This window comes from Pseudopodoces humilis, chromosome 29, assembly GCF_049639895.1.
Source record: "Pseudopodoces humilis isolate 2021_Gansu_Grassland_sample_001 chromosome 29, ASM4963989v1, whole genome shotgun sequence".
Lineage (NCBI taxonomy): Eukaryota > Metazoa > Chordata > Aves > Passeriformes > Paridae > Pseudopodoces > Pseudopodoces humilis.
This window is the reverse complement of record NC_142228.1, coordinates 1,283,722-1,310,293: the sequence shown is the minus strand read 5'-3', so window position 1 is coordinate 1,310,293 and position 26,572 is coordinate 1,283,722. Positions and strand designations below refer to the sequence as shown.

The 26,572-nt window shown below is 56.9% G+C and overlaps 2 protein-coding genes across 6 annotated transcripts; one reads left to right on the top strand and one right to left on the bottom strand.

The window, feature by feature from the left end:
- The first annotated feature begins 1,202 nt into the window (after nt 1-1,202).
- NFE2L1 (NFE2 like bZIP transcription factor 1) lies at nt 1,203-14,343 on the top strand. 4 transcript variants are annotated; one of them, XM_088067956.1, is made up of 8 exons: nt 1,250-1,266; nt 1,787-1,855; nt 1,972-2,196; nt 3,496-3,989; nt 8,666-8,881; nt 9,321-9,410; nt 10,087-10,248; nt 10,336-14,343. In XM_088067956.1, the coding sequence occupies exons 4-8, from the start codon at nt 3,498-3,500 to the stop codon at nt 11,665-11,667; spliced, it is 2,292 nt and encodes a 763-aa protein (XP_087924082.1). In that variant the 5' UTR covers nt 1,250-1,266; nt 1,787-1,855; nt 1,972-2,196; nt 3,496-3,497; the 3' UTR covers nt 11,668-14,343. The 4 variants fall into 4 exon arrangements, with proteins under 4 accessions (XP_014117538.2, XP_087924082.1, XP_014117539.2 ...); XM_014262063.2 differs by lacking the exon at nt 1,787-1,855 and having other exon boundaries at nt 1,203-1,266; XM_005533519.3 differs by lacking the exon at nt 1,250-1,266 and having other exon boundaries at nt 1,618-1,855.
- A 5,101-nt stretch (nt 14,344-19,444) lies between these two features.
- Nucleotides 19,445-26,050, bottom strand: CBX1 (chromobox 1). Of its 2 annotated transcripts, none has more exons than XM_005533518.3 (5): nt 25,924-26,050; nt 22,465-22,637; nt 21,459-21,636; nt 20,694-20,788; nt 19,445-19,848 (listed from the first exon to the last, which is right to left on the bottom strand). In XM_005533518.3, exons 2-5 carry the CDS (start codon nt 22,602-22,604, stop codon nt 19,704-19,706), a joined length of 558 nt encoding a protein of 185 aa, XP_005533575.1. In that variant the 5' UTR covers nt 22,605-22,637; nt 25,924-26,050; the 3' UTR covers nt 19,445-19,703. The 2 variants fall into 2 exon arrangements, with proteins under 2 accessions (XP_005533575.1, XP_087924219.1); XM_088068093.1 differs by having other exon boundaries at nt 22,465-22,634; nt 25,924-26,029.
- Between the last annotated feature and the right edge of the window lie 522 nt (nt 26,051-26,572).

The following is a 26,572-nucleotide window of genomic DNA, read 5'->3' as shown; positions in this document are numbered from 1 at the left end:
AACAGGCAGGAATCCCGTGTGGATCCATGCGGGAATGGGTGAAGGGCATGAATCCCGTGTGGATCCATGTGGGAAGGAGGAACAGGCAGGAATCCCGTGTGGATCCATGTGGGAATGGGAGAACAGGCAGGAATCCCGTGTGGATCCATGTGGGAAGGAGGAACAGGCAGGAATCCCGTGTGGATCCATGTGGGAAGGGGGAACAGGCAGGAATCCCGTGTGGATCCATGTGGGAATGGGAGAACAGGCAGGAATCCCATGTGGATCCATGCGGGAATGGGTGAAGGGCAGGAATCCCGTGTGGATCCACGCGGGCAGGGGTGAATGACCTGCACCATGGCTGAACCCTGCTCAGCCGCTGTTTAATCAGGTTACCGGGTTTCAGGCTGGATCAGGGGTCGATGACCCTGGAAGGGAAAGGGAAGGACGGGGCCTGATGCCAGCAGCGCTTTTCCACCTCTTTCCCTACGGATCCAGCGGGAGATCCTGGCCTGGAGCAGGATCTTCCCCTCAGGGTGGGCAGCACCCCCAAATCTCCCTCACGGGTGTCCCCAGAGGCCTCGCGGCGACTGGGGACGTTCCCCAGCATCGCCATCCCCAAGGCCTGTGGCGGCCCTGGGTGGGCCACGGGCTGCTCTAGAGGGAAACAGGGCTGAGGAGGCACCTCGGAAGCGCTTCCCGGCCTCCTCAGAGCCCGCCCGGGGCTGCGGGGTCAGCGGGGCGATGGCGGCCCAGCCATGGCGGCCTCACCCCACTGAGGGCCCGGAGCGCCCGTTGCCGTGGCAACCGCTGCGGAGCGAAGGGGCGGTGCCGCCGCCCTGCAGCGATTGGTGCGCGCCGCTGCCACTCAAGCGCGCGGATCTACGCGTCGTTTCATTGGTTCGCGGCGCCGTCACTCAGGGAAGGCTTTGCGAGCCATTGGGCCGACGTGCTGTCAATCAACAGCACAGCTGGGAGAGCCGCGCTCCTCCGCTTCTCATTTCCCATTGGCTCAGCCGCGCCGAGCGCGAGGGCCGCCCGCGCTTTCTCGTATGCCCATTGGCCACTTCGCCTGCCGATCAACGCGGCGCCGGGGTGGCGGGATCAGCTCTCCGCCGCCCGCTTCCCATTGGTCCGCGCCTCGCTCCCCCCTCCCCTCGGCGGGCGGTGATTGGCGGCGGCGCCGCGCGAGGGGGGCGGGGGGGGGGGCGGTTGGGCCGGGGCGGGGAGCGGGAGCGGCGGCGGCGGCGGCGGCGGCAGGGCCGGAGCGACGGCGGAGCCCGGCGGGTACCGGCAGGGGCGGATCCGTGGCGGAGGGTGCGGGGGTTGACGCGCGGAGGGCGCGGAGGTGGTGGCGGCGGCGGCGGCGTGCGCGGGGCGGGGCGGGCGGCGCTGAGGGGGACGCGGCGAGGCCGCGGGAGCGCGCGCGCGGGTGGGGCGGGGTCACGTGGCCGCGCGGGCTTGGTGGGAGGGGGGGGTGAGGTCACGTGGGGACTTAAAGGGCCCCGGGAAAGGGGAACGGGGAGCGCCCGTGGCCCCCATTGGGGGACCCCCCCCCCCCCCCACCAAAAAAAAAGATCGGGGACCCCCCAAACCTCCTTTGGGGACCCCCCCCAAACCTCCTCGGGGAGCCGCAAGCTCCAGCTCGGGGCTCGGCAGCTTCTCCCCGCACAGCGGGAGCCGCCCCGGCGGCGCTGGGGGAGGTGGGAGCGGGGCGGGCCCGGGAGCATTCCCGGTATTTTATGGAAAACCCCTGGCCCGGCTGGAAACTGCGCCGAGCAGGGAAAACAGAGCCGGATTCCTTCAGCCAGCGGGAAGTTGACGCACCAGCCTAAGAATAGCTCGGGCAGGGGCAGCGTGGAAAGTGTTCTCGAAGGTAACCGGGCGCAGGAAAATGGGCAATTCCAGAGAAATTCCCTGTGTTTTTTTTCCGGGAGAAGGCGCTGGGTGGTGCCCCGGTGTCACCGTGTTTGCTCTCTGGTTACATTTCAGCTGCTGATGAAATCGCAGCCGGGAGCGGAGGAGTCTTTGGACCTTCCCATGCTCGGGACCTTTGACTCATAAAAGGCTCCTTCAAAAAGCGTCGGGAGCAGAAGAGGGAAAGGAAGAGGAGCCGGAGAAGGGAAGGAGGAGGTGTTGGAAGGAGCAGAGCCCGTCCCGGAGCGTGGGCAGCTGCGGGGGGACAGAGGAAGTCGCTGCATGTGGATTTTTCGGACAGTAAGTCACATGGAATATTGGAATTCCGCGTCTCCGCGTGGTCTGCGGGATAAAAACAAAAGGGAAGGCGAGGGTGGAGCTGCTGGGAGAGCTCCCAGCTTTAAACTTTGATTTTCTCCCGTTCTCCACGCACCAATTTCCTGATTTTTCAGGGGGAAATCGAGCCTTGTTGAGCTGAAAACCTTTTGAGCATTCTTTTAAAGTTTTCTCCTGGTTTTTGGTTCTGTTTGAAAGCGGGGCAGAGCAAAACCAAACCCATCCAACCTGTTGTGTGGAGGCTTCACCCTCCTCCACCACCGCCAGCTCCTTGTTGTCCATTCCCAACCTCAATCCTGATTTTTCCTCCTCTTTTTTTCCCCAACTTCAATCCTTACTTTCCTCCATTCCTAATCTCAATCCTTATTTTTTCTCCTTTTTTTCTTCCCATCCTCAACACTTATTTTTCTTCTTTTTTAATTCTCTTCCATTCCCAACCGCAATCCTTATTTTTCCTCCTTATTTTCTCTCCATTCCCAACCTCAACCTTTATTTCCCCCTTTTATTTCCCATCTCCAACCCTTATTTTCCCTTTTTTTTTCCCCCCCAACCTCAACCCTTATTCTTCTTCCATTCCCAAACTCAACCTGTTTTCCCCCCTTTTTTATCCCCCAAACTCAACCCTTATTTCCCCCAATTTTCCCCAACCTCAACCTTTATATTCCTCCTTTTTTCCCCCAACCTCAACCTTTATTTTCCGTCTTTTTTTTTCCCAACCTCAACCCTGATTTTCCCCCAACCTCCACCCTTATTTCCCCCATTTTTCCCCCAACCTCAACCCTTATTTCCCTCTTTTTTACCCCAACTTCAACCTTTATTTTCCTCTTTTTTTCCCCCCAACCTCAACCCCTATTTCCCCCATTTTTCCCCCAACCTCAACCCTTATTTTCCTCTTATTTTCCCCCAACCTCCACCCTTATTTCCCCCATTTTCCCCAAACCTCAACCTTTATATTCCCTCTTTTTTTCCCCCAATCTCAACCCTTATTTTCCCCCAACCTCCACCCTTATTTCCCCCATTTTTCCCCCAATCTCAACCCTTATTTTCCCCCAACCTCCACCCTTATTTCCCCCATTTTTCCCCCAACCTCCACCCTTATTTCCCCCATTTTCCCCCCAACCTCCACCCTTATTTCCCCCATTTTTCCCCCAACCTCCACCCTTATTTCCCCCATTTTTCCCCCAACCTCCACCCTTATTTCCCCCATTTTTCCCCCCAACCTCCCCCCCTAATTTTCCTCCTTTCTCCCCCTCTCCCCACCAGAAATGCTCTCTCTGAAGAAATACTTCACGGAAGGCCTGATCCAGTTCACCATCCTGCTCAGCCTCCTCGGCGTGCGCCTGGACGTGGACACCTACCTGAATTCCCAACTCCCTCCCCTGCGGGAGATCATCCTGGGCCAGAGCTCTGCCTACACCCAGACCCAGTTCCACAACCTGCGCAACACCTTGGACGGATATGGCATCCACCCCAAAAGCGTCCAGCTGGACTCTTATTTCAGCGCCCGCCGCCTGCTCAGCCAGGTGAGGGCTCTGGACAGGCTGCAGGTGCCCAGCACCGAGGTCAGTGCCTGGTTGGTGCACAGAGATCCCGAAGGATCCGTGTCCGGAGGGCAGCCCGGAGCCGGGAGCGGGCTGCAGGATGCCGGAGCAGGTGATGGAGGAGTGAGGGAGAGCGGAGCTGAGCAGGGTTTTGGGGAAGAGCTGGAGGATTTAGGAGCTGTGGCGGCGCCTGTCAATGGAGATCTCACCAAAGAGGTAGGAAACGGATTATTTTTAATTTTTCTATAAATTTTTTATTATTTTTTTATTTTGTTTCAAGAGGTTTTTTGGCTTCCCGGCGAGCAGAACTTTGCGTTTGGAATGTCGCAATCCTGAATCTCAGCGCTCCGGGGGTAATTCCGGGGTGATTTCCCTTTTTGTCTGCTCCAAAGGAGCAGTGAAAGGAGGGGGAAGGAGCTGGGGGGGCCCCTCGTGACTCTGAGGATTGGGAAAGCGATCATTCCAGCCAGGAAATAAACAGGAGTGTTGGGAAAGAGCCCTGGCCCAGGTGTGGAGCAGGTGGTTGGGTTGCTGGGCTGGAGCCTGGCCAGAAGCTCATTCCTTGCTCAGTTTTCCTCCCCAAAATTCACTTCCTCACTCACTTTTCCTGCCCAGGAGCCTGTTCCTTGTTGTTTTCCTCCCCAAAATTCACTTCCTCACTCACTTTTCCTGCCCAGGAGCCTGTTCCTTGTTGTTTTCCTCCCCAAAATTCACTTCCTCACTCACTTTTCCTGCCCAGGAGCCTGTTCCTTGTTGTTTTCCTCCCCAAAATTCACTTCCTCACTCACTTTTCCTGCCCAGGAGCCTGTTCCTTGTTGTTTTCCTCCCCAAAATTCACTTCCTCACTCACTTTTCCTGCCCAGGAGTCTGTTCCTTGCTGTTTTCCTCCCCAAAATCAGTTCTTCACTCACTTTTCCTGCTCAGGAGCCTGTTCCTTGCTCAGTTTTATTCCCCAGAATTTGGCTCTTCACTGTTCTCCTCTCCAAAATCTGGTTCCTCCCTCGGTTTTCCTCCCCAAAATTTGGTTCCTCCCTCGGTTTTCCTCCCCAAAATTTGGTTCCTCCCTCGGTTTTTCTCCCCAAAATCCAGTTCCTCCCTCGGTTTTCCTCCCCAGCTGTCTGGCCAGAGCTGGGTTGGGAGGGGATTTGCTTTTTTTTGCTTTTCCTGCTTGAGCCACGAGCTTTGGGAAGGCTGGGATGCGATTCCAGGCCCTGGCAGCTTTTTGTCACTGCACATCCCGGCTTCCCTGGGCCTTGGGTCCTTGCAGGGTCGAGGAATTGGAGTGGTCAGTGCTGGTTCCAAGCCTTGGGTCCTTCCAGGGTCAAGGAATTGGGGGTGTCAGTGGTGATTCCACGGCCTCAGGTCCTCCCAGGGTTGTAGAACAGGGGTGTCAGTGGTGATTCCCAGCCTTGGGTCCTTCCAGGGTCAAGGAATTGGGGGTGTCAGTGCTGATCCCCGTGCCCAGGTCCTTGCAGGGTTATGGAATGGGGCTGTCAGTGGTGATCCCCGTGCCCAGGTCCTTGCAGGGTTATGGAGTGGGGGTGTCAGTGCTGATCCCTGTGCCCAGGTCCTTGCAGGGTTATGGAATGGGGGTGTCAGTGGTGATCCCCGTGCCCAGGTCCTTGCAGGGTTATGGAATGGGGCTGTCAGTGGTGATCCCCGTGCCCAGGTCCTTGCAGGGTTATGGAATGGGGCTGTCAGTGCTGATCCCTGTGCCCAGGTCCTTGCAGGGTTATGGAATGGGGCTGTCAGTGGTGATTCCATGTACTCAGGTCCTTGCAGGGTTATGGAATGGGGCTGTCAGTGGTGATTCCATGTACTCAGGTCCTTGCAGGGTTATGGAATGGGGGTGTCAGTGCTGATCCCCGTGCCCAGGTCCTTGCAGGGTTATGGAATGGGGGTGTCAGTGCTGATCCCCGTGCCCAGGTCCTTGCAGGGTTATGGAATGGGGGTGTCAGTGGTGATCCCCGTGCCCAGGTCCTTGCAGGGTTATGGAATGGGGCTGTCAGTGCTGATCCCCGTGCCCAGGTCCTTGCAGGGTTATGGAATGGGGGTGTCAGTGGTGATTCCATGTACTCAGGTCCTTGCAGGGTTATGGAGTGGGGCTGTCAGTGCTGATCCCCGTGCCCAGGCCATGCCCAAGCCCTGCCTGGCTCCGGGCACGGCCAGCAGGGATCGGGATCGGGATCGGGGTGTGGGAATGGGTGTGGGGAGCGCCGCAGAGCCAGAGCTGGAAGCGCTGGAGGAGACTGGGAATGTCATCCCGCTTTTCCCTGCGGGTTTCCAGGGCTCTCCAGGGGGAAAATCCCGCTCGGGGATGGCAGCAGCGACCTTGGAGGTGCCAGAGGCCGAGCCTTGTGCTGGTCCCTGGTGATTCCCAGGGAGGCGATTCCCAGCTCGGGAATGGCGAGGGATCGGAAGGATCCTCGCCTTGTGCAAGGTCACTCCTGGAAGGTTCTGCTGCCCTTCCCGGATTTGGGATTCCCGGCTCTGGGGAGCTTTCCCGGTGCAGGGAAACCGGGGTGAGATTTTGGGGGGATTCGGGAAGAGCGAACCCAGGAGCCGCCGTTTTCCAGCGGAAAGCGGGGCTGGGAATGAGCGAGGGCAGAGATCTGCGGCCGCTCCCGGCTTTTCCCACATCCCTGCTGGCTCTCGGGGGGCTCTGTTTTCCATGATTTTCCCCGGGCAGGAGGAGCAGAAGCCGCTGGCGCTCCAGGAAATCCCGTCTGGCTCCCACGTCACTCCCTCACCCCATCCCGGCTCCCTCCTCCCCCAACTCGCTGCTCCCACATTTCATTTTAGGGATTTATTTTTCGTTCTTTTATTTTTTTTTTTCTTTTTACGGTGGGATTTTTGATTTTTAATTTTTTTTTTTTTTTTCACCCTGATTCCTTGGAAAACGCAGAACAGCCGCAAATCTTCCCAGCGGGAATAACATCCCAGGAGTCCCGCAGGGCTGTGAGCTCCCGGGCCGGGCGGGGATGGAGCTGCAGATGGCTCCAGGGCCCGGCTTGGAAATTTTTCCATGACTTTTCCTGGCACATTGCGACTCCCGGTGGGTTGTGCTCTGCCCAGGCGCGACCTTGCCGGGGGAATACGGGCGATATAAATAATTTTGGGAAGCTGGAACTCGCTCCGGGAATGCTGTGCGGGAATTTTTTTTTATTAATTATTTTAATTTTTTATTTTATTTTATTTTATTTTTTTTTTTTGGGGCGTTGCAGCACCCGGAGATCGGGGCGGGGCGGGGAGGGGGTTGGGTGGGGTGGGGGTGGGAGTTCAGGGGAATTATGAAATCCGCTTGATTTCTGTTGTTTTTTTTTTTTATCCCACGGATAAAAAAATGCCCATTTTAAAGACAAAGCTGGGATTAAATCCCAGCGCTTCCCTCTGCAGCATTGGGGGTGGGGAGGGCGGCGGAGGCTCCGTGCCCGGGGCCGTTTCCACAACACGAGGATAAAAATACGTGGGGCATGTGATGAGCTGCGGGGGCTCAGCGCCGTCCCCCCCCCGCTCCCGCCCGGGGGGATCTCCTTACACTTGGCCGCGGTTACGGGGGCCGGGGCGAGCAGGGGAGGGGGGGGGGGGGGGGCTCCCCCGGGGGGGTCGCGCGCTCCGGGCCGGGGTGTCCCGGGGGTCGCTGCCAAGGTGACCCCGGGTTATGTCCGCTGCCGGGCCGGGGGTCCCGGTGTTCCCCTCCCCCCCCCCCCCCCTTCCCCGTGCGGGTCGGGCGGGGCCGGGGGGGGGGGGGGGGGGGGGCCCCCTGCGCCCGGGGGGGGGGGCGGGCCGGGGGGCGCCGCGCGGGCGCTGATTGGCTGAGCGGGCGCCCCCCCCCGCCGCTGATGGGCCAGGGCGGCGGCCCCCATTGGCGCTGATTGGTCGCGGCCACCGCCCGGGGCGGGGCGGGCCCGTCGGCGGAGGGGGCGTGGCCCGGGAGCGCCGCATCCCGGCGGGGAGGGGGCGGGGCCTGGCGGAGGGGGCGGGGCTTGGCGGCCGCCGCAGCCGGGAACGGCGGGGGGAGGGCTTGGGGGGGGGGGGCCGGCCCCGCCGAGCCCCTCCCGGTCCCTCCCGAGCCCCTCCCGGTCCCTCCCGGCCCCGCCGCCCGCCCGGGGGCCGCCGCCGCAGCCACAGCAGCACCCGCCGCACCGGGGGCGGGGGCGGCTGCTGCCGCCGCAGCGGGGCCGCGCGGGCACCTGTGGCCGGTGGGGCGGAGCGGGGCGCGGCTCCCCCCGCCGCTGCCGCCGCCGCCCCGGCCGGCGATGCGTGCGCGGCGCCGCGCCCCGGCCAGCCCGCCCCGCCGCCGCCTCCTCCTCCCCCTCCTCTTCCTCCCCCGGGGACCATGATCGGCGTGCGCCGCGGCCCGGGCGGCAGCTGGGGACATGAGAAAGGTACCGGGGCCGCCCCGAGGAGCGGGGGGGGCTGCGGGAGGCGCCCGGGCAGGGGGTGCTGCGGGCAGCCCGGTGGCGGCGGGGAGCGGGCAGGGGCCCGGCGGAGCGGCGGCGGCTCAAGTTGCATCAGGTGGGTGGGAATGCGGGGATTTTCCTGCCACCCCACCCCTTATGCAAATGGCCGGGATGGCACCACGGGCTGATGCAAGGCGGGCACGGCGCAGCCACCGCCGCGCCGCGGGCCCGGGCGGCCCCCGCCGCCTCCCCCGGCCGCGGGCGGGCGGCCATGGGCGGCGGGCAGGGCAGCGCCGGCCATGCGGAGCCCGCAGAGCCGCTCCCGGCCGGCCCGCGGGGCTCCGGAGCCCCGGCAGCGGCGGAGGCGGAGGGGGGCCCGGCGGGTGGGCTGCGGGCCGGGCGGGGGGTCCCTGGGGAGGGGCCGCTGGGTGGGGACCCCCCCACCCCCGGCAGGCCGGGCGGCTGAAGGAAATGTGGTCTGTCTTACAGGACATCGATTTGATTGACATCCTGTGGAGACAGGATATTGATCTCGGCGCTGGGCGAGAGATTTTTGACTACAGCCACCGTCAGAAAGAGAGCGAAGTGGACAAAGAGCTGAGCGATGGGAGGGAGCGCGGGGACAGCTGGAGGAGTGCAGGGAATGAGGTCTTGGATAGAATCCCGCTAGTTGATGGAGAGACCGGGGAGAGTTTCCCTGCGCAGGTAACACCCCTGGGCCGGCCGGGCTGGGGGCTGCGCTCCCGGGGCCCTCCGGCTGTGCCGGTGCCTGTGCGGGGGCTGTTCCAGCAGCAGCAGCAGCAGCAGCAGCAGCAGCAGCAGCAGGGTTTGCCCAGGTGGGCAGCAGGATTTGGGCAGGGCCAGCCGTGTCCCCGTGGCAGCCGCAGAGTCCCCCTGGCCTGCGTGGCCGGAGGGGACAGGAGGGGACAGGAGGGGACAGGAGGCTGGCCGGGAGCGGCGGCGTTGGCGCTTTCCCGTCGCCCGGAGCGGGAGGATGGAGCCAGCGAAGGAGCACTGGGTGGGGCTCTGGCTCTTTTTTGGATGCGCTGTGCTCGAGCCCTGCTGGAAGGGAGCTGATTCCTCAGCAGCACCTCCCAAAGCCCGCGGCTCCCGTTCCCATCCCGTGCCTTTCCTGTCCCCGCAGGTGCCCGGTGCGGAGGATCAGACAGCGCTGTCCCTGGAGGAGTGCCTTAGGCTGCTGGAGGCCACCTTCCCTTTCGGGGACAATTCCGAGGTGAGCCCCAGGGGTGCATCCCGAGGCTCCCCCTGCCTCTCTCGCCGGCGTTTCGGTGCCTCCCGCGCTTCTCCCGCGGCAGCAAATCGGGTTTGGCTGCTCCGGGAGGCTCCAGGCATCCTGCGAAACCGCCCGGGGAGGGGCGGCTGCGATTAATTAAATCCTCCCGGCTCCGCTCCTCGTTAGTTCTCGGCAAAGCGGGTGGGAAGGGCGCTGGGCTGGGGGGTGGCTGCATCCCTGAGAATCCTCGAGCGTTCCTGAGCATCCGTGAACATCCCTGAACGTCCCTGTGCATCTCTGAGTGTCCATCCCTGAGCATCCCTCAGCATCCCTCAGCATCCCTGAGCATCCCTGTGCATCTCTGAGTGTCCATCCCTGAGTGTCCCCAAGTGTCCATGAGCATCCCTGAATGTTCCTGAGCATCCCTGAGAATCCTTGAGAATCCCTGAGCATCCCAGAACATCCCTGAGCCTCCCCAGTGAATCCCTAAGTGTCCCTGAGCATCCCTGAATGTTCCTGAGCATTCCTGAGCATCCCTGAATGTTCCTGAGCATCCCTGAGAATCCCTGAGCGTCCATCCCTGAGCATCCCAGAACATCCCAGAACATCCCTGAGCCTCCCCAGTGAATCCCAGCGCGTTCCCGAGCTGCCAGCCCTGATTCCCTGGCGTGCTCAGTTCCCAGCTGCGGATGTCTCCGCCCTGAGCGAGGCCGTGCCGGGGCAGAGCCGGGCTCCGGGCGGCCCCCCCAGCCTGCTGTCCCCTCTCCTGGCCGAGACCGAGTCCCCCTTCGACCTGGAGCAGCAGTGGCAGGACCTGATGTCCATCATGGAGATGCAGGTGAGCTCCGGGAGGGGCGGGAAGGGCTCGGTGCCGCCGGGCGGCTCCCGGCGCTCTCCCGGCGAGCCGTGCCCGCGTCTCTTGCAGGCCATGGAGGTGAACGGCACCGGCGCCGGGAGCCTGTACGGCGGCACCGGCGGCGACCTGCTGGCGTCCAACTACAGCCTGGCCCCCGGCACGCCCATCAACCAGAACGTCAGCCTGCATCAGGCCTCGCTGGGGGGCTGCTCCCAGGACTTCTCCCTCTTCAGCTCGGACATGGAGAGCCCCTCCATGGCGGGCGGCTCGGCCCTGCTGCAGCTGGCGCCCGACAACTCCACCGGCCTCAACAGCACCTTCGGCTCCACCAACCTGAGCGGGATCTTCTTCCCGCCCCAGATGAACGGCACGGGCAACGAGACGGCCGGGCCCGAGCTGCCCGACCCCCTGGGAGGGCTCCTGGACGAGGCCATGCTGGATGAGATCAGCCTGATGGACTTGGCCATCGAGGAGGGCTTCAACCCCGTGCAGGCCTCGCAGCTGGAAGAGGAGTTCGATTCCGACTCAGGTCTTTCCCTGGATTCCGGCCACAGCCCCGCGTCCCTGAGCAGCTCCGAAGCCTCGTCCTCGTCGTCCTCGTCCTCTTCGTCCTCTTCCTCCTCCTCGTTTTCCGAGGAAGGCGCCGTGGGCTACAGCTCGGACTCGGAGAACGTGGACTTTGAGGAAGCGGAAGGGGCGGTTGGCTACCAGCCAGAGTACAGCAAGTTCTGCCGCATGAGCTACCAGGACCCGGCGCAGCTCCATTACCTGCCTTACCTGGAGCACGTCGGCCACAACCACACCTACAACATGGCCCCGGCCGCCCTGGACCCCGAGGAGCCCAAAGCGCCCGGCGCCGGCAAGAAGAGCGGCAAGGAGAAACCCTCGGAGCTGCTGGACAAGCAGCTGAGCCGCGACGAGCACCGCGCCAGGGCCATGAAGATCCCCTTCACCAACGACAAGATCATCAACCTGCCCGTGGAGGAGTTCAACGAGCTCCTGTCCAAGTACCAGCTGAGCGAGGCGCAGCTCAGCCTCATCCGCGACATCCGCCGGCGCGGCAAGAACAAGATGGCAGCGCAGAACTGCCGCAAGAGGAAGCTGGACACCATCCTCAACCTGGAGCGCGACGTGGAGGAGCTGCAACGCGACAAATCCAAACTGCTCAGGGAGAAGGTGGAATTCCTCAAGTCCATCCGGCAGATGAAGCAGAAGGTGCAGAGCCTGTACCAGGAGGTGTTCGGGCGGCTGCGGGACGAGCAGGGCCGGCCCTACTCGCCGAGCCGCTACGCGCTGCAGTACGGCAGCGACGGCAGCGTGCTGCTGATCCCCCGCGCGCCCGCGCCCGCCGAGCCGCAGCCGCGGCGCCAGGAGCGCAAGCAGAAGGACAGGAGGAAGTGAAGGCGGCGGCGGAAGGGAGAGCTGGGATGAGGGCCGAGCCTGGAAGCGCTTGCGGAGGGAACTTTGATGCCTTCTTATCCGATTCTGTCTTCTCGAAGCGGCGCCGCCGCCGCCGTCGCCGGGGACTCTGCGGGAGCGGCCGTCCCGAAATAAAAAAGGGGGGGACACGGAGCCTTCGCCCCCCTCCGAGCCCAGCTGCCACCGCCCAGCCCCGAGGTGCTGGGAGAGCAGGGACGAGCTGGCATCGCTGCTGGGGAGGTTGGCACGAGGTGGATAAAACAAAAACAAAACACAAAAAAAAAAAAAATAACAAACTACTGTTAGGAACTGGCTTTAAATAAGAGAAAAAAAACAAAAAAAACCCCACAAAAAAAAAAAATTCCCGAGAAAACAACAACAAAAAAAAGAGATTTAAGCGAAGGGACTTCAAGTTATAGGAGAGACGTTTTTCTGAACTTCCAAAGTTCTGTGATTTCAGGTAGTTGGTTGTTTTTATTTTATTTTTTTCCTTTTTTTTTTTTTTCTGGTTCTTTTTTGGTTTTGTTTTTCTCTTATTTTTTTTTTCCCTTTTTATTATTTTTTACTTTTGTTTGGTTTTTTTTTTTTTTCCTTTTATCCCGACCCCGTTTTTGGCGCCGGCGAGAGATTCCGGATTTCTCCTTCCTCGAGCACCCGAGATCGCAGCAGGGCACACGTGGAGAGACACAAAAAAAAAGTGGAAAGACACAAAAAAAAAGTGGAAAGACACAAAAAAAAAGTGGAAAGACACCAAAAAAAAGTGGAAAGACACAAAAAAAAGTGAAGAGACACAAAAAAAAGCGACTTTCATTAACCCCTTCCCGCCCGAGGAAACTCAAACCTCGGAGGGGGAGGAAAAAAAAAAAACCAATGACAAAACCATCCCGGAAAGGAAAATTAAAAAAATTTAAAAAAATTAAAAAAGAAAGGACAACGAGCAGGGAAATCCACGGAGCTTTGGGAAGAGCGGGATTCTCAAGGATCCCTTGCCCATCCTGTGCTTCTCCTGGGAATTCGGGGAGGAATTTGGGGTCGGGAAGGGCGGCGACTTCGCGGTGTCACCTCGAGCGTCCCCATCCCGTAACCGCGCTCGGGTTTTTTCATGGGGGGGGGGAAAAAAGCGGTTCCAACCTCGATTTTATATTTTTTTTGCCCTTCACCCCCTTTTAGGGTCTAGAAGTGCTTGTGTTAAGTAAAAAAAAAAAACCCCAAAACCCCAAAAAACCTAAAAAAACCCCTAAAAAACCTAAAAAAAAACCCCCAAAACCCCTAAAAAACTTAAAAAAACCCTAAAAAAATCTAAAAAAAAAAAACCTTTAAAAAGAAAAACACCAAAAAAAAAAAAATAGAAAAAGGGAGAAGCCCAAAGGTTGAAAGCTGCTCAATGTTCTCTTTGCCATAAAGATTCCGTGTAACCGTGTGATCGCATTATAGGATTCTCTTCTGTCCCCTGAGGTGTTGGTCTGAATTCCTGTTTTTGTTTTTTTATTCTTCAGGAGGGGGGTGGGGGTAGTGCCTTGATCACTGTTCAGGTCTCCACACCTCGGAGATCATCCTAGAGCTGGATTTCCATATAGCACAGCTGGGAGCGTTCTGACTTTACCAGCAACCGGAAAAAAAAAAAAAAAAGGAAAAAAAAAAAAAAAATTTAAAATAAAAAAGGAAGAGGAAAAAAAAAAAAAAAAAAAAAAAGAGAAAAATAATAAAATAGAATTTAAAAAGAAAAAAAAAATACCAAAAAAAAAAAAAAAGCGGAAAAAAAAAAGATTAAAAAAGAAATAAAAAATAAAGGAACGGCTTTTCCGAGCCGGTCCTGTGCACGGGATCCGAGGAGGATTTCAGGGATCTGAGGGGGATTCCAGGGATCCGAGGGGGATTTCAGGGATCTGAGGGGGATTCCGGGGATCTGAAGAAGATTCCAGGGATCCGAGGAGGATTCCAGGGATCCGAGGAGGATTCCGGGGATCTGAGGAGGATTCTGGAGATCCAAAGAGGATTCCAGGGATCCGAGGAGGATTCCAGGGATCTCAGGAGGATTCCAGGGATCCAAAGAGGATTCCAGGGATCTGAGGAGGATTCCAGGGATCTGAAGAAGGATCCTGGAGATCCAAAGAGGATTCCAGGGATCCAAAGAGGATTCCAGGGATCCCAGGAGGATTCCAGGGATCCAAAGAGGATTCCGGGGATCCAAAGAGGATTCCAGGGATCCAAAGAGGATTCCAGGGATCCAAAGAGGATTCCGGGGATCCAAAGAGGATTCCAGGGATCCCAGGAGGATTCCAGGGTGGTCGTTCCACCTGGAGCAGCAGCAGGGAAAAGCCCTCTTGGCAAGACGCGTGTGGGTTTGTGGGAATGGTTTCCAGGTTTGCTTTGGTTTCTGTTTTTCGGGAATGTTTGGAGCTGGGATTGGCTGGATGGGACCCCCCCCCCCCTCCAGCTTCCCGGGAATGAAGCACAAGTTGGGATTTGGGGAGGTTGGAATGGAGAGAGAGCCCTGTGCGTGTGTTTTAAATTATTTTCTTTTTGTTTGTTTCCTCCTAGAAACTTTTTTTTGTTTTGGTTTGTTTTTTTTTTTGGAATGATCTGTGACCTGTCAGGGAGAGAAGAGAGATTGTTGTGAGCACAGGACAGAAAATAAAAAACGGCTTATTCACTGTACCAGCCTCGGCTCCCGGCGCTTTTATTCGGGATTCCAGGGGGTTTGGGGGTGAAACTGTGGGAATTGAGGGGTTTTTGGAGGCTCCAGGTCCGGCTTGGATGGGTGGGAGTTGTTCCAACGCTGCAGGGGATGGAGGAGGAGGAGAAAAGGAGAAGGAAAAGGGGAAAAGAAGAAGGAAAAGGAGAATTAAATGGAGAAAAGGAGAAGAAAAAGAAGGAAAAGGAAAATGAAAAGAAGAAAAGGAGAAGGAAAAAGAGAAGGAAAGGAAGAAAAGAAGAAAGGAAAAGAAAAAAGGAGAAGGAAAAGGAGGAGAAGCAAAAACTCTTCCATGGGAACAACCAGCTCTGGCTTTTTCCTTTTTTCCTTCTCAAATCCAAGGAAAAGCGAATTCCTGAGGGAATTCCCGGCTGAGGGGTCCCAGGGCCGAGCCCCCCGCGGCGCTCCCAGATCCTTCTCTTTGGAATTCTGACTCCCAAGGTCCGGTTTTCCTGCTGGGAGCGGCCAACGCTTCCTCCGGAGCTCGGGAACATCCCAAATCCTGCCCCATCCCCGGGGGATAAATCCGTCACCAGATCCTTGGAGCGTTTCCAGCGCCCGAATCCCGCCTGGATTTTCCCTGGAAAGGAGCTCCGAGCTCGTCCGGGGGTCCCTGGATGATCGGGAATGGCAAACTCCTGGAATCGCAGGGGAGGCCGGGATGGGATCTCGTGGATCCCGTCCTGGTTATTTCCATGGTTTTGTCCTTTCTCCAGGGATTCCAGCCCCGCCTCCCCCATCCGGAAAATCCAACCCGAATCCCAGCCCGGCCCCGGCGCTCCCGGGGCACAAATCCCTTCTCATTCCCGGATCCGGATCCGAGCTCAGCCAAGGGGATGTGGGGAGTTGGATCCGGAATGAATCCGCATCGGATCCACCATAAATCCACACGGGATCCACCATGAATCCACACAGGATCCACATTAGATCCACACTGGGTCTGCAATAAATCCACACAGGATCCGCCACAAATCCACAATAAATCCACACCGGATCCGCATTGGATCCACACTGGATCCACAACAGATCCACACAGGGTCTGCAATGAATCCACACTGGATCTGCACTGGATCCACAATGAATCCACACTGGATCTGCACTGGATCCACAATGAATCCACACTGGATCCACAACAGATCCACACAGGGTCTGCAATGAATCCACACTGGATCTGCACTGGATCCACAATGAATCCACACTGGATCCACAATAAATCCACAATGAATCCACACTGGATCCACAATAAATCCACACTGGATCTGCACTGGATCCACAATGAATCCACACTGGATCTGCACTGGATCCACAATAAATCCACACTGGATCCACAATAAACCCACACTGGATCTGCACTGGATCCACAATAAACCCACACTGGATCCACACTGGATCCACAATAAACCCACACTGGATCCACACTGGATCCACACTGGATCCACAATGAATCCACACTGGATCCACAATAAACCCACACTGGATCTGCACTGGATCCACAATAAATCCACACGGGATCCACACTGGATCCACACAGGATCCAAGGTGCTTCCTGCTCTCCTCCCAGGTGATGACTCCAGACATTCCTTAGGGCCTGGCTTGGGATGGGATCCCAGCTGGCAGAAAACCCCCCAAGGATTCCCTGGGACCGTGCAGGGAGCTCATGGGGAAGGGATCCACTGCAGGGATCCACTGCTCTTACCAGGATCCACTGCAGGGATCTGCTGCTCTTCCTGGGATCCACTGCAGGGACCCGCTGCTCCTCCCGGGATCTCTGCTCCTCCCGGGATCCACTGCAGGGATCTGCTGCTCCTCCCGGGATCCACCGCGGAGATCCACTGCTCTTCCCAGGATCCACTGCAGGGATCCGCTGCTCCTCCCGGGATCTCTCCCTGCTCCTTCCCTGTGCCCAAATCCACCTGAGCCTGAGGCCTGTGGACTCTGAGGAAGCTCAGTCCTCCATCCTCTTCCTCCTGGAGCCATCATCTTCCTCCAGGAACTTTCATCCTCCTCTTCCTCCTCCAGGAGCCACCATCCTCATCCAGGAACCACTCTCCTCCACCAGGAGCCTTCCTCCTCCTCCTCCTCCTCCTGCTGCTCCTCCAGGCCGAGGTGGCCCCGCTCACTGACGGAGCCGCGGTGCCTCAGGCTCTCGGCCCGGCTGGAGGCCAAAAGAAACCCAGAGCCTGCTCCGGAACCTTCTCCAGAGCCAGAACCTTCTCCAGAGCCAGAACCTGCTCCAGGTCCTGCTCCAAAGCAAGAACCATCTCCAGAACCCACTCCAGACCCTGCTCTGGAACATCCTCCAGAACCTTCTCCAGAGCAGGAACCTTCTCCAGAACCTGTTCTGAAGCAAGAACCTTCTCCAGAGTCAGAACCTTCTCCAGAACCTTCTCCAAAGTCAGAACCTTCTCCAAAGTCAGAACCTTCTCCAGAACCTTCTCCAAAGTCAGAACCTTCTCCAGAGTCAGAACCTTCTCCAAAGTCAGAACCTTCTCCAGAGTCGGAACCTTCTCCAGAACCTTCTCCAAAGTCAGAACCTTCTCCAAAGTCAGAACCTTCTCCAGAACCTTCTCCAGAGTCAGAACCTTCTCCAAAGTCAGAACCTTCTCCAGAACCTTCTCCAAAGTCAGAACCTTCTCCAAAGTCAGAACCTTCTCCAGAACCTTCTCCAAAGTCAGAACCTTCTCCAGAGTCGGAACCTTCTCCAGAACCTTCTCCAAAGTCAGAACCTTCTCCAGAACCTTCTCCAGAGTCAGAACCTTCTCCAAAGTCAGAACCTTCTCCAGAACCTTCTCCAAAGCAAGAACCTTCTCCAGAGTCAGAACCTTCTCCAGAGTCAGAACCTTCTCCAAAGTCGGAACCTTCTCCAAAGTCGGAACCTTCTCCAGAACCTTCTCCAAAGTCAGAACCTTCTCCAAAGTCAGAACCTTCTCCAGAACCTTCTCCAAAGCAAGAACCTTCTCCAGAGTCAGAACCTTCTCCAGAGTCAGAACCTTCTCCAAAGTCGGAACCTTCTCCAGAGTCGGAACCTTCCCCAGAACCTTCTTCAAAGCAAGAACCTTCTCAAGAACCCGCTCCGGAACCTTCTCCAGACCCTTCTCCGGACCCTGCTTGAGAACTCGATCCGGAACCTGCTCTGGAACCTGCTCTAGAACAGCTCCGGAACCGGATCTAGAACCCGCTCTAGAACCCGACCCGGAACCGGATCTAGAACCTGCTCTAGAACCACTCCGTAAACCCGCGCTAGAACCCGATCCGGAACCCGCTCTAGAACCGATCCGGAACCCGATCTAGAACCCGCTCTGGAACCCGATCCGGAACCCGCTCTGGAACCGCTCTGAACCTCTGGAACCCACTCTAGAACCAGATCCGGAACACGCTCCTGAACCTCTGGAACCTGCTCGAGAACCTGCTCCGGAACCTTCTCCAGACCCTGTTCCGGAACCTTCTCCAGACCTTTCTCCATAGCTCTCGCCCAGCTCAGGGCTCACCTTCCCTCCGTGTCCTGCTCTACCTGGTGGATCAGCACTGGAGGAAAAGGGAGGAAGGGAAAGATTAAAAAAAAGGATTAAAAAAAAAAATTTTTTTTAAAAAATCAGGATTATAAATCTAAAATTTTATTGAGACCAAAAAAAAAAAAAATTCAAAAGAAAAAAAAAAATAATTTCAAAACCAGGAAAACATCCCCCCCCCCCCCAAAAATCAAACCCCAAAATAAAAACTGGACAGAGCTCGGTGTGTGAAGTTAAAATCCAAACACGAATTTTTACATTTGCACACGGATTTTTAGCACAGGAACCCAAACACATGCTCATAAAAAAAGGTTTGTACAATGCACGTCGAGATCCCACCCCCTGGAGTCACTTAAATAGTTCAGGATTTGGGAAATAAATCTGATTTCAAAAATCAAAACACCCCCCCTTCCCGAAGGTTTTGGGAAAGCGAATCCCGACCTCGCTTTGGGGAGGAGTTGGGATTGATTGGATTTCTCCTTGTGCTGCTGTGGCTTCTTTTCCCTCCCACATTCCCTCCCTGCTGGCTGGCCAGGAAAAATCCGAGGGTGGGAAAAGGAACGGTCAGAAATTCAGGAATTATTTTTTTTTTTGGGGGGAATTTTTTGGGAATTTTTTTCCCCTCCCCCTCCCCAAAAAATTTGGAGAAATAGCACCTTCGAACGGAAAAAGAAAAGGGTGGAAAAGGCAATGAAAGGGTTAAAACCCATCCCCCGCCCCTCCCCGTGCAGGTGTTCTGCTGCAGGACCGTACAGAATCACAAAGTTGAGTTTCCACAAAGTTCCTCCCCCTTTCCCTCCCACCCCCCAAAAATTCCCTCCCCTTTTTCCCCCCAGAAATTCCCCCTAAAAATCGCTCGAGGATCAGCTGCGGAGATTCCGGACATTCACAGTTTCAGTGGCTCTGGGATTTTCTCCTTTTTCTCCCTTTTTTTTTTTTTTTAAATCCATTGGAGTTTTTATCCTGAATTCAGGCTTTTTTTTTGTTTTTTAGAAAAATTCCCCGAATTCAGGTTATTTTTAAAAAAAAAAAAAATCAACCAAACCAAAAAAAGTCCCCCAAAATCTGGAAAAGATCTGGGAATGTCATCACCAAATCTCATTTCCCTCCTTGATTAAGAGATGGAATTCCCTCCCCCCCCCTCCAAAAAAAATCCCTCCCTCCCTTCCCAAAGGATAACACCGGGAAATAGGAAAAGAATAATTAAAAAAGAAACAAACAAAATAAAAAAAAAAAAAGGAAAATAAAAGGAAAATGAAATGAAAAAAATTCCAAATCAAAAGACCTACAGACATGCTACGCCTTAAAAATGGAGTTAACACTATTGGGAACGGGGCTGGGGGCTGCTGGGATGGGCTTTGGAAGGGAAGCAGGATCCATCTGCATTCCCAATCCCAATCCCGATCCCGATCCCGATCCCCAGCCCGGCCATCCCGGCGAGTCCTTCACGGAAGGGGCTTTGAGACCCCTCCCCAGCCCCCAATTCCCACCCGATCCCAAAGTTTCCGTATCCCCCTCGATTCTCCCTCCCTCACCCCCCCCCCCCCCATTCTCTCCCCGATGGAATCTGCAATTCCACGGGGTTCTGCTGGGAATCGGGAATTCCATGGGATTCTGCTGGGAATCGGGAATTCCATGGGATTCTGCTTGGAATCTGGACACGGCAGGGAGCAGAGGAGCACAGAAACCGGGCTGGGGCTGGGGGGGCTCTTCCAAGGGCACCTCCAAACCCCCTCCTTTGCTCACAACCCCACAAAAAAGTTCGGATCGTCTTCCCAAAAAAAAAAAAACCAACACCCGGAAGGCCGCCGGGATTAGTTCTTGTCCTCCTTCTTGTCATCGTCCTCCGAGGGGTACGAGTGCCACGTCAGGCGCTCCTCGTAGAACGAGATCACCACCTGCGGACACTTGATGTTGGCCTCCTTGGCCGGCACCAGGTCGGCCTCGTCCGAGTTCTTCCTGCGGGGAGAGGGAAAAGGAGGGATCAGGGAGCGGGAGAATGGAATTCCTGAGGGGTTCGGGATGTTCCAGGGATCCCTGACACTGACCCTAAACCCAAACCCTGATCCCTAACCCTGATCCTGACCCTGATCCTTGGCCGGCACCAGGTTGGTCTTGTCCGAGTTCTTCCTGTGGGGAAAGGAGAGGGAGGAATGGGGGATGAGAATGGAATTCCTGAGGGGTTCTGGATGTTCCAGGGAACCCAAACCCAAACCCTGATCCCTAATCCTGACCCTGACCCTGATCCTTGGCCGGCACCCGGTCGGTCTCGTCCGAGTTCTTCCTGCGGGGGGAGGAGAAGGAATCGGGGAGAGGGAAAAGGAGGGATCAGGGAGCAGGAGAATGGAATTCCTGAGGAATTCTGGATGTTCCAGGGATCCCTGACCCTAAACCCAATGATCCCTGACCATTCCCTGGGATCAGAGCCTGATGTCCCCTCCTGGTGGGAACCTCAGAAGGTTCCTCCTGATCCCTCTTTTCTCCAGGATCAACTTTCCCAGCTCCCTCAGCTGCTCCAAACCCTTCTCTGTCCCTTGTGCAGATCCAGAAAGTTCCCCCTCGTCCCTCTTTTCTCCAGGATCAGCATTCCCAGCTCCCTCAGCCTCTCCAGGAGCTCCAAACCCTTCCCTGGCCACGCTCCATCCTCTCCATCCCCTCCCTGGAGCGGCCCCAGAGCCCTGATCCCACCCAATCCCCGATCCCACGGATCCCATGGAACGATCCAAGGGAACGATGCAACGGAATGATCCTGGGAATGCTCCTGGGAATGAGGGAAGAGCTGCCAGCCCCCCCCAGGGCCTCACCACTTCATCAGGAACATCAGCTCCCCGCTGGAATCCGTGGCTCCGATGATTCGCTCCGGCTCGAAGCCTCGGGCGAAGCCTCGCGGTTTCTCCGACTGGGAAAAGGGGGGAAATTCCAGGGGTGAATTCCCGGAGCGCCGTTCCTCTCCTCCAGGGAGGAGCAGGATGGAATTGCAGGGATGTGGGAATGATCCCGGGGCTGGGAAGGTTCAGCTGGGGAAGGGAAGGAGCCAGGGAGAAAGTGGGAAAGGGATGGAGGGACAGGAGACAGGGAATTGGTTCCGCTGGGAATGGACCTGGAATGGACTGGGAACAGACTGGGATTTTCCAGGATATTCTTTCCCTGCTCCGCTGAAATTCCTTGGGAACACCAGGATTTTCCCACCCAGGATTTTCTCTCCCTGCCCTCTTGGAGTTCCTTGGGAACACTGGGATTTTCCTGGGATAGGAAATCCTTGGGAACACTGGGATTTTCCCTGGGATAGGAAATCCTTGGGAACACCAGGATTTTCCCTGGGATGGGAAATCCTTGGGAACACCAGGATTTTCCCTGGGATGGGAAATCCTTGGAAACACTGGATTTTCCCACTTTTCCCTCCCTGCCCTGCTGGAATTCCTTGGCAACCCCGCGATTTTCCCACTTTTCCCTCCCTCCTCCTTCCCAACCCTCCACAAAAACCCCTTGGAACGCCCCAAAAAAACCCAACCCCTTTCCCAGGGATATTTTTTCCCCCTTGGAATCCTTTTTCCCGGATCCATCCTCACCTCTTCCTTCTTTTTCTTTGGCTTGCTCTCCTCCCCTTTGTCCTCCGTGTCCGACTCGGCCTTGCGCTTGCTGCCCTCGGATTTCTCGCTCTCGTGGGCGGTTTTCTGGGATTGCAGGAATTCCGCGATCAGATCCGGGCAGTCCAGGTTCTCCTCGGGCTCCCAGGTGTTGTCCTCGCTGCCGGGAAACGACAAATCCCTGCTTTTTCCCACTCTGGTTTTTTGCGGGAAGAGCCCGGATTTGGGATCCTGGAGGGGAGGGAGGATTCCCGGGGGCGCGTTCCCGGATCCCGAAATCTCCGGGGTCGTTCTGGGATTCCAGAGCAGCTGCCAGAGCTGCTCAGGGAAGCAAAAACTCCGGAAAATCCCAACAGTGGTGGCTGGGAAATCCCTGGATTCAGGGCTGGGAAATCCCTGGATTCAGGGCTGGGAAATCCCTGGATTCAGGGCTGGGAAATCCATGGATTCAGGGCTGGGAAATCCATGGATTCAGGGTTGGGAAAAGTCTTGGATTCAGAGCTGGGAAATCCATGGATTCAGGGCTGGGAAATCCCTGGATTCAGGGCTGGGAAATCCATGGATTCAGGGCTGGGAAATCCCTGGATTCAGGGCTGGGAAATCCATGGATTCAGGGCTGGGAAATCCATGGATTCAGGGCTGGGAAATCCATGGATTCAGGGCCGGGAAATCCATGGATTCAGGGCCGGGAAATCCCTGGATTTTCTCTCCCTCCCTGCTAGGGATGGCAAATCCTTGGGAACACCACAACCTTCCAGGATTTCCTACCCATGCCACCCTGGAATTCCTTGGGCACACCAGGATTCTCCAGCATTTTCTCTCCCTCCCCGCTCGGGATGCGAATTCCTTAGACCCAGCAGAACCTCCCTCGGTCACCCCAGGATTTCCCAGGATTTCCCAGCAGCCAGGAATCCCTCTCACACCCCGAGATTTCCCTCTTTTCCCCCGCGGTTTTCCCGGGAAAGGCGCGGATCCGGGCGGGACTCACTCGGAGAATCCCTTCCACTTGAGCAGATATTCCACCTTGCCCTTGACCACGCGCCGGTCCAGAACCTTCTCCACCACGTACTCCTCCTCCTCCTCCTCCAGCACCTCTTCCACCTTTTTCTTGTTCTGCTTTTTTCCCATTGTGCCGGCCAGCTTCTCCGCTTGCCCGGGCTGCTGCGCCGGGAAAAAAAACCGGGAATTAAAAAAAAACCCCGGGATCAACCCGAGAATTCCGCCTGGGAACTCCCCCCGAGCAAAAATTGGGATTTTTTTTGGTGTAATTTCAGCGATTTCACGGGAATTTTTTCAGCTAAAAGATGCCCCAGGTTTTGGTTTTGTTCCCAAGGTTTTTCTGAGCTCCCCTTGGGGAAGTGGGAATTTTTCTCTCCCTGCTTTGTTTGGGATGGGAAATCCTCAGGGATGTTGGGGTTTTCCTGGTTTTCTCTCCCTGCGCTGCCTGGGATGGGAATTCTGTGGGAAAAGTGGGATTTTTGGGAATTCCAGGGGTTTCTATGAACTCCAATTCCCTTGGCTGTTTATCCCAGTGAAATCCAGGGCGCGTTCCTGGATCCCGAAATCTCCGGGGTCGTTCTGGGATTCCAGAGCAGCTGCCAGAGCTGCTCAGGGAAGCAAAAATTCCGGAAAATCCCAACAGTGGTGGTTGGGAAATCCCTGGATTCAGGGCCGGGAAAAGTCTTGGATTCAGGGCTGGGAAAAGTCTTGGATTCAGAGCTGGAAAATCCCTGGATTCAGGGCTGAGAAAGTCTTGGATTCAGGGCCTGGAAATCCCTGGATTCACAGCCAGGAAATCCTAGATTCAGAGCTGGAAAAACTCTGGATTCAGAGCCAGGAAAACTCTGGATTCTGAGCATTTTGGGGTCCGTTTTTCCCAGATTCCCACAATGAATTCCCGAAGGATGGAGGGGCTGCATTCCAAGCCCATTCCCAGTTTTTTCAGGCATTTCCTGGGGGCTGGAGCAGCCCCAGCTGAATTCCATGGATTCCAGCATCCCGAGCCCGACCCTCCCCTCTCAATTTCCAGAGGAATTTTGGGATTTATCCCTAATTTTCCCCGCATTTCCAGCCTCTTCCACAGCAAAACCTGCAATTATCCCGCCAAATTCCCACTTTTTCACCCCTGGGACCCCTCAGTTTTATAGGAGCCACTTCCAAACCCACCCCTGGCATCCCCCATCCACATTCCAGGAGTTTCCCACCCAAAATTCCCGGCACAACCCCAAGCCATTCCTAACTCCAAATCCTCTTTTTTCCTGGGAAAAGCTTTCCCAGACACACAAATCCCCGCTGGGATTCCCAGATTTCCAGCAGGATTCCCCCAAACAGCTCCCGCTGCTTCCCGGCGCATTCCCGATCCAGCTCCGCCCCCAATTCCTGAATTCCTGTCCTAAGGAGCTCTCCCAAGCCCGGATTCCCGGGATTTTTCCAGCTTCCCGCCAAAAGTTGTCGCTTGTCCCTCCCCGATCCTGCTCCTGCCCCGGATTCCCGCTTTTCCATGGAGATCCCCTTCCTCTCATTCCAAGGGGTTTTTACAGCCCCGTCCCCCAAAATCACACTTTTCCTCTCACAAATCCCTTTTTCCCCCTCAGGAATCCCACTTTTTCCTTCACAAATCCCATTTTTTCCTTCACAAATCCCACTTTTCCTCTCACAAATCCCACTTTTTCCTTCACAAATCCCACTTTTTCCTTCACAAATCCCACTTTTTCCTTCACAAATCCCACTTTTCCCCTCACAAATCCCACTTTTCCCCTCACAACTCTCACTTTTCCCTCACAAATCCCACTTTCCCCCTCACGAATCCCACTCTTCCCCTCACAAATCCCACTTTCCCCTCACAAATCCCACTTTTCCTCTCACAAATCCCACTTTTCCCCTCACAAATCCCCCTTTTCCCCTCACAAATCCCCTTTTTCCCCTCACAAATCCCACTTTCCCCCTCACAAATCCCACTTTTCCCCTCACAAATCCCCTTTTTTCCCTCACAAATCCCACTCTTCCCCTCACAAATCCCACTTTTCCCCTCACAAATCCCACTCTTCCCCTCACAAATCCCATTTTTCCCCTCACAAATCCCATTTTCCCCCTCACAACTCTCACTTTTCTCCTCACAAATCCCACTTTCCTCTCACAAATCCCACTTTTCCCTTCACAAATCCCACTTTCCCTCCTCTCAAATTCCCTTTTCCCAACCCCAAAATCCCCTTTTCTCCTGCACAAATCCACTTTTCCCCCCCAAACTCACTTCCACCCCGCAGTTTCCCGTTTTCCTTCCTCTCCCTCCTCTCTCCATGGGATCTCCCCCACCCCAAAATTCCAGAATCCCAAACTCCTGGACCCCAAAACTCAAATCCCAAAATTCCAGAGTCCCAGACCTCCCTTTTCCCCTGTGCAGCTCCTTTTTGGGGGGCACCCCCAGAACCCAAATCCCAACATTCCTGACATCCCATCCCAAAACCCCCAAACCGATCCTACATCGACCCCCAGCACCTCAAATCCATTCCTGACCCCAAATCCATCCTGACCCCAGCCCCAAATCCATCCCTGACCCCAGCCCCAAATCCATCCCTGACTCCAAATCCATCCTGACCCCAGCCCCAAATCCATCCCTGACCCCAAATCTATCCTGACCCCAGCCCCAAATCCCTGCACTAGCCCCAGCCCCAAATCGCTCCCCTCACTGACCCCATCCCCTCACTGACCCCAGCCCCAAATCCATCCCTGACCCCAAATCTATCCTGACCCCAGCCTCAAATCCATCCCTATACTGACCCCAGCCCCAAATCCATCCCTATACTGACCCCAGCCTCAAATCCATCCCTATACTGACCCCAGCCCCAAATCCATCCCTATACTGACCCCAGCCTCAAATCCATCCCTATACTGACCCCAGCCCCAAATCCATCCCTATACTGACCCCAGCCCCAAATCCATCCCTATACTGACCCCAGCCCCAAATCCGTCCCTATACTGACCCCAGCCCCAAATCCCTGCACTGACCCCAAATCCTCTCACTGACCTCAGCCCCAAATCCATCCCTGACCCCAAATCTATCCTGACCCCAGCCTCAAATCCATCCCTATACTGACCCCAGCCCCAAATCCATCCCTATACTGACCCCAGCCCCAAATCGCTCCCCTCACTGATCCCAGCCCCACTGACCCCATCCCCTCACTGACCCCATCCCCAAACCCCTCCCTGCACCGACCCCAGCCCCAAACCCCTCACCGACCCCAAACCCCTCCCTGACCCCATCCCCCTTTCCCCTTCCCGCCCCCCAACCCCCCCCCTCAATCCCCTCTCCCCCCTTTCCCCCCCCCTCCCCTCCCCCATCTCCCCTCAGCACCTCCCCTCCCCCCACGGCCGCCCCGCCCCCCTACGCCCCCCTCAGCACCGGCCCCCCCCCCCCCCCCTCCCCCCCCCCCCGCGCGCTCCCGCTGACCTGGGCCAGCCCCGCCGCCGGTGTCCGAGGGAAGGGCCGCGGGGGCGCGCTCGGGGGTCGGGGGGGCCCGGGCCTGGCCGCGCTCCGTCCGCCGCCCTGAACAAAAGAGCCCGGCCAGCGCCGCTGCCCGCCGCGCGCACCGCGCCTGCGCCGCGCCCGCGCGGGGTGCGCCGGGAGGTGTAGTCAGCGCGGCCAGCAAGCCGCACTGTGTTTCGTTGGGTAGCGCGGGGTGTGATGGGAGGTGTAGTCCGTGCGGAACGGCGGGTGCGCGCGCGCGCGGGGCGCGCCGGGAGGTGTAGTCCGCCGCGCTCGCGGGGCCTGATGGGAGGTGTAGTCCGGGGGGGTGGTCCTGCCCCTCCCTTCCGCCCGCCGTTAATTAAATAATTAAATACTGCTTAAGTTAATTAGATGGTGAAATCCTTAACGGCGGGAAAGAACTCGCGGGTCTTCGAGTTTAAGTCGTGCCTCAAAACCGCCTTGTCCATCAGGGCAGAGCCCCGAGTGCCGCTGGCAGTGCCTGACCTGGGCCGGCACCCAGGGAAGGCTCCCGCTCACGGCTTCCATAAATAATTTATCCAGGGAATCTTGGAATCCTCCAGGCTGGAAAAGCCCTCGAGGATGGCCAAGTCCAACCGTTGCCCCAGCAACG